This window comes from Elephantulus edwardii, unplaced genomic scaffold (assembly GCF_000299155.1).
Source record: "Elephantulus edwardii isolate Elephantulus edwardi_28Jun2011 unplaced genomic scaffold, EleEdw1.0 scaffold00024, whole genome shotgun sequence".
In the NCBI taxonomy this organism is placed as follows: Eukaryota; Metazoa; Chordata; class Mammalia; order Macroscelidea; family Macroscelididae; genus Elephantulus; species Elephantulus edwardii.
In genome coordinates, this window is record NW_006399774.1 from 3,612,098 (window position 1) to 3,619,198 (window position 7,101).

Here is a 7,101-nt window from a genome sequence, read left to right on the forward strand (position 1 = left end):
AACAACAACAACAACCTGATCTAAGAAGGCACGTCCATTGAGGTCTTCTTCCCCAGTATCGTCCTAGTCTCACCTTCCCCAACAAACTCAGCCTCTACCTTGTCACAGGGTTTGTGTGATATCCTTGCACCTGACTAGCTGCCTCTAACCCTCCGCCGATCCCCTTTCATACATTCTTATCTTCTACTCTCTTCTTTTCTTGTTAGGGGCCTCTATCTTAGAATATATGACACCTCCTTGACATCAACAAAGGAAACTCAAAAACTCAAATTCCATCTCAAACGTATTGCCAACAAGTCGGAACTAACTCCTAACAGACCCAAAAGCAGATCTTCAGAGGTTGTAAGTCACAGAGAAGAACACTGTCCATCTTCTCCCAAGGAGTCGATAGTGGTTTTGAACCGCCGGAGAGCTGCCACCTCTGGGCTAGTAGCGTGCCCAGAATGCTCGTATTAGCACCACCTCTTCCTTTAGTGGCATTTGGCTTTAGCATTTAAACATTTCTTCATGAAGTTACCTTGGCACCTCGAACTTAAAATGGAAACATTCCCTGTTGGAATTCACCGTGCCGCCTAAAGCATCAGTGTTCTCTTTTATAACAACCTTCCTTCTCTGAATTCAAATTTTAGAAGTTGTTTATATAATTGTCTGCACCCGTTACACCACAACATCGTTCTGGTCCTCATTAACTTCTGCTCTGACTCACATGAGCCGCACTGAAAGATCTGGTGAAAATGAAATTTGAACCTTCTTTTCTGTGAATCATTTCTTAAACTGTGCTTTGCAATTGTCTTCTCCTGCATGAACTCAGACATTTGCACAACTGCTAACCCTATAAAGCCTGTGGCATCCATCTAAATTTGAATATATAATACTTCCAAATGTAAATGAAAAATTCTTTATAAAAATAGTCTTAATTTTAACTTGAATATAAAGCATAGCCAAATTTAGGTGATACACATTTTTAAGAACCAAAGATCAAATCTATATTTACTTTCTTCCATAATATTAAAAACAACTGATAGTTTATATGTTTAATTGCTGTAAATCAATTTAAAAAGAAATAAGAAGCTGCACTGCAATCCCAAAGCCACGCAGTTCAAATCTACCAGTTGTTCCACAGGAGAAGGACAGGCAATCTCCTCCTGTTTGATCAACTGCCTCTGAAAACCTACATAAGGGTAAGCTATGGGCCGGGTATGATTCAACAATGTACAACATTGCTGTAAAAATGAAAATCACTTCATTTTAAAAGAAACTCCATGCACACTCCTGTTTATCACAGCTTTGTTAACAATAGCAAAGAGTTGGAAACAACCTAAGTGCCCATCAGCAAACAAATGGATAGAGAAGCTGTGGTATATTCACACAATGGAATACTATGCTGCACTGAAAACAAGGAACTCATGAAATATTATGCAAAATTGAAGACCTTGGAGGACAGTATGCTGAGTAAAATATCTCAGTCACAAAAGAGCAAATACCGCATAGTGCCACTGTTGTAAAATGGGGCTGATATCGGGGTTGGATGGAGACTGAGAAAGATAGGATAAATTATGTATACTACATTGAAACAGATGAGGGAGAGAACTGTTTAAACGAGATACATGATTGGGTATTGTTGTTATGATGGGAGTCCAGAATGAAGGCTTCATAGTAGAGTGGACTTGGGGGAAGGGATTGTAAAACAACGAAGGAAATCTTCTTTTACTTTTCAAAGAGAAGAACGAAATGGGGTGGGGGGAGGTTGGGCAGGGGAAAAAATTGCAACAATGAATGAACGGAAATCCAAAGTCTCTGTAAACTTTCATTAAAATTAATTAATGAAAAAATGGAAAAAATAAACTCCAAAGGCTGGTCAAGAGGCAAAGTAGGGAAATGAAAGGAAAGGATTTGGAAATCCTCCAGCTCTGACTTCTTTTCTCAGCTCACTCTTTATATTGCTCATCTCTTTCTGACTCAGGAAGCCTATTTCTGCTGAGAAAGAAGAGTGAAAAAAAAACCAAACTAGGATTAGGGACAGGGATGATTTTGGTCTGACCTGTACTTTGGGGAAGAAGCAAAGAGACTGTCCCCTCTTATACCTGGAGATCATGGAGCTTGGCCTCGAGAACCTTGCTGTCACCAGTTCTGTCTGATGATACTTTCACGGCTACCTTCACTCCAGAAAACCATTCTTGAAATTCCTGCATGGCCTCTATTGAAAAGAACAAAAAATCAAGAGGAACTGTGAACTCGAGTCACTGTCCAGACCACAATAACTTACTTAATCTGACGTCAATCCCATGACTTGCCTTTCAACCATCCACCCGACTTACAACCATGATTTTTTCATGAATTGTGAAGTTATCACAAAGGACTGGGGCAAAAAAATGTTATTCTCAGAATGTGTGATCTTTCATTACAATCCTTTCTCCTGGTATAGACAGTGAACCTCTGCTATCTGTGGGAGTAGGAGAGACACGCCCTGAGCCCTGAGGGTCAAGTTAACACCATTTCCATGGCAGCAGAAGGGAACAGCTATGCTTTCTACTATGTCATTCCCCTTCAAAATCAGAGTTACAGGCACAGCTGGGTGGGATATGGAAACAGACACAGATGACTGAAAATGTTCTGAGCATAATTGCTGCCTCAGTTTTTATGGCCTCTGTTAACATCCAAATTTCATTCTTATTTCATCATGACATAAAAAAATAAAATAAAACAAAAACAACATTGTGTTCATTTGGTCAATGGCTGTTGAGTATTTAAACAGTGAACTAATAATTATCCACATAAATGAGGTGTAGAGGTCAAAAGCTAAGTGAAATTCAGAATCATCAAGATGGCGGACTCCTCTGCTTCCTGCAGGAGAAACAGGAAGGAGTCTATGGACGGTGGCTGCCCCAACAACTCTCCCCTTGCTGCCAAACCTCACAGTAAAAATGAACCTGAACCGCTCATCTGATGGGAAAGTTTCCCCTGAACCGTTGTTGGCATTCCCAGGCAGAATTTGGTTTGCATTCTCTCTCATAAACACACTCTCCGCTGTCAGAGCTCACCATTGAAGTGTTTTTCCAGAGAATCCTGAAGGCTGGTCTGAGTTTTGGAGCACAGCTGGGTTACACCTTCGTATTTCTTTATCAGCCCAGTCATTGCGCTGCCCAAGCTCTCCAGCTCCACAGCGTGGTACTTACGACACAGACCATTGAGATTTTCTTGGGTAGAGCTGATGTGGCTTTGCCGGCTTTGGAGTTCTTTTTGTATATCCTGTGGGAGAAAGGTATACCAAGGAGAACACTCATCCTGTTCAAGAGAAGCACTCCATCTACTCTGATGTGTTTGCTTTACTGTGAAATGGATGTTGAATCTCACTTAGCAGTGTATGAATTCTGGTGGATTTTTTTTTTTTTTTAGTATTTGTGAAAGATTTATGTTGATCCTTTCAAAATTTTACTCAGTTCTTTTTGAGAACTGTGAACAGATATTGTGAGGGGTGGGGATTTAAGTTGTAGTCTAGGATTTCAAGCAAATTGTACACACACTATAGGCTTTTGTCCTTAAGGTGTGAGCAGATGGTTGGAAGTTATGAATGGAGTAACTTCTTCCATTTATATTATTCAGTGGACTTTGATTCAGAACAGTAAGTCACAGAAATAGAGTCGGAATTTAAAATTGTATGTCCTTAGACTCTGGTGGTACAGGACACAGAACTGCCCAGCTGCCCTAAAGGCGGTTCCAACCCACCAGCAGGTCCAGGGGAGAAAGATGGGCAGTCTCCTCCCACTACGATTTATAACCTCAGAAACCTGATGAAGGTTAAGTCACCGGATGGCAGTGAGAGTGAATGATTGAGCCCTGCTGTGTTCTCGATCATGATTTTTGTGGCCTTGTGTCAATAAGGTCTCAAGTACAGTAAGTAAATGTACACAAAGAGAACAGATCATACACGTCGAAAAGTCTTTAGACGCAGTTGGCCAGAAACGCCATCTATGAACATTATCAGCGAGTGTGAAACTTCTGTTTTCTAGATGAAAACTGTTACACTGAGAAATGAAAATAGGAAAGTAATAGAAAGCTTGGAATTCACGCTTGAAACCTTCTGATGAGTCAAGAAGCTCTCCGAAACATAAAACACCAAACCTGAAGCTACTGAGTCAATTCTAATTCATTGTGACCCTACAGGAGGATCTGAGTGCCCTTCCTATACAGAAGGGAGCTCTGGTGGCCTAGTACTAAGAAGCTGTGCTGCAATACCAAAGGCATGTGGTTTGAACCCACCAGATGCTCCCTAAGAGAAGGATGGGCAGTCTTCTCCCATGCAAGGTACAGCCTCTGAAAGCTCACTAGAGAATCAGATATTAGTTGGTTCCAGCTCGAGGGCACAAAACAATAACAACAGCATATAGTTTCCAAGGCTGTGATCTTTATAGAAGCAGACCATGTTATCTGTCTCCCATAGAACAGATGGTGAATTCAAATAACTGATGTTTTTGTTAGCAACTTTTTAAACACTGTGCTACCAGTGCTCCTTGGACTCTTCCCTGGGTGCGGAGAGGAATATGAGAAAAAACATCCGCAAGAATATAAACAAGTGTGAGCTCTAAGCAGGTCCTGCAGGAATGTACACTGTCTGTTAGCAGACAATTCACTTTTGCTTTCTCCCCACCCCCCTTCAATCCACCTGTTCCTCACCTTGCCATGTTCTAACTCATGATTTCCGTTGTCTTGTGTTAGTGGAGGTACTTAGGGGAGATGGTACACCACGAAACAGGAGAATGAATACCACCATTTCTGTGGGAACACTGACCAAGAGCTCACTGCCTACCTTCACTTTTTTCAGCCCCTCACACGTCTCGGTTCGAGCACAGTTCCACAGCGATTCTTCCAGCTTCGCGAGCCAGCCTGTGATGTCGTTAATGAACCTCTCAACTTGTGCAGTCTGAGCGGTGAAGTCCTTCAGGGTTCCTTTGGCCACTTCCGTTATTTCCTTGGCGTGTTCCAGCTTCTGCTTTAAGTCAGCTTCAATAAACTAAACATGCACAAAACGAGATGCCATTAAAATGTGTGGAGACTAGAAATGTTCCTCATGTACAGTTTGTTCAGAGCAAAGAAGATTAAACATGGAAACCAGCATCAGTGGTTTATTTGCAAGGACTACCTTCCTATGGAGCTCTGGTGGCCTAGTGGAAAGAAGATGCTCTACAATCCCAAAGGCATGTGATTCTAATCCACCAGTTGCTCTGCAGAAGGAGGGCAATATAATCTGTGACGTATTCCCTCCGAAAACCTGCTCGAGGGTCATTAATGGGTCTGTTCCAACTTGACAGCACACAACAACAGCAATCTTCCTAAGAGAGCTCTGGTGGCCTAGTGGTAAGGAGCTGAGCTGTCAACCCAAAGCTCATGGCTCAAATCCGCCAACTGCTTCATGAGAACAAGATGGGCAATCTCCTCCCATATAATCATAACAACAACAATAACCTTCTTAAGCAGGAAAATCAGGGCTCCAAGCAGCCAAACTCTTGTGTTGGGAAAACAGAAAGTGCAAGCATTGTAATTAACAGGGGAGGTTAAAGTGGTAGTTACAAGTGATGTTCCAGGGAATGATCAAGATCATGGTCAAGAACAGGAGCTAGACCTACCCAGAATTCCCTAGGAGTCAGCTAAAAGTCTGCTTTTAATTCTCCTTGGGAAATCTGCCTGGCTTTGTCCTGAACAACTATCACTCTAAACCAGCATCACTATCAGATTTTACAGTAGAAATGCCTTCAATTCATCTCCCTCTGTCTTTCTAGACTATCTAGTAAGACTAGTTCTGCTTCCTTTTCAGGAAGATATATTTAGAGAAGGTTTTTGGCTTCTTAACCCTTAAATAATCAAAGGACTTAGTTAGTGTCATCCGTTGGGGGATTGCCCATTTAATCCAAAGGTGATTGTATTGCTGGTGTTTCAAATCCACCCAGTGGCTATGTGGAAGAAAGACACGCTCATGTGATGTAGAGCCTCCTGAAAACCAGAGTTTTGACTCCACAGTTATGAGGTTATGAGCATAACTGTAAATGACAAAACAGTCTCAAATCTAGCATCAAATCATCCAGGCCCAGTTAATAACCAAAGCTTCAAACTTACTTTATTGTTTAGGCTTCCCGCCCCCCCTCACCTCCAGGTAACATTTTTCTTTCTCTGTTTCTGTTTTCTGACCGTGGCAATTACACACTCTGATGCCTGTTGGCTTAGCCTTCTGGGAGGCAAGGAGAGTGCTCTTACTGGTTTAATAACGTCATAAGCTGGCCTCTGGGCTCTCTAGTTCAGCCCAGACTTAACATTCACTCCATCTCTCACTTCCTCCGACACAACTCCCGCCCACCACTGTGGTGGTGCGTGTCTGCCACCGTGTCCACTCCTTGGACTTTCCTGTTGTTTCTGAGTTAATCACAACTCACAGTCACCCTACAGGACAGACTAAAACTGACCCCTGGGGAGCTCTGGCGGGATTGCAGGGTCCCCTTTGACCTCTGCCCTTCCTGCTCAAGGAGCTTGGGTGGCATGGTGCTATGCCCTCCACTGCTAATTGAGATTTCAGAGGTTTAAGTCAAACAACCCACCAGTCACTCCAAGGGAGACAGATGATGCACTTTGCATCCCCGAAGATCACAGCCTTTAAAACCAAGGAGGGGTGGGGGTAGGTGTCTACTCCATACTGTAGGGACGCTGTGCATCAGATGACTCAATAGCCGTGAGTGGGTTGGGGTTTTTGTTCCTGTTCTCATGGCTTTTCTCCCTTCCTCTGTAACTTTATCTTTGGCTCATTACTTCTTGCTAATGAGTCAATTTAATTTGGTGAATTATCCTTTTGCTCTGAATGAGGATCTTGTATCCTTCAGCACCTTTCTTTGGTGGATGATATACATGTTCTGAAAAGTTAGAGGAAGCTTTTACTAAAGCTGTAGGAGGCAAAGAAGGCAATCGTTACAAATATATTTTCAAAAATAAACATGAGTCCTTTTATGGGTGTCTTGTGCGAAAGATACACACGGGCAACAGCTGGACTTGCTCAAGATTAAGGCTGGATTTTGGAAGACAGTCCATGCTGCACTGAATCCATTCTCTCCTCCCCTC

At 42.5% G+C, this 7,101-nt stretch overlaps 1 protein-coding gene across 1 annotated transcript in view; it reads right to left on the minus strand.

The window, feature by feature from the left end:
- The window catches only part of SYNE1 (spectrin repeat containing, nuclear envelope 1), a 644,155-nt gene that overhangs the window by 435,318 nt on the left and 201,736 nt on the right, over window positions 1–7,101 (minus strand). Inside the window, exons 44-46 of the mRNA XM_006882743.1 lie at window positions 4,808–5,011; window positions 3,042–3,249; window positions 2,085–2,197 (exon numbers count right to left, since the gene is read on the minus strand). Of these exons, the coding sequence (XP_006882805.1) occupies window positions 2,085–2,197; window positions 3,042–3,249; window positions 4,808–5,011 (525 nt within the window). The remainder of the gene's footprint in view (window positions 1–2,084; window positions 2,198–3,041; window positions 3,250–4,807; window positions 5,012–7,101) is intronic.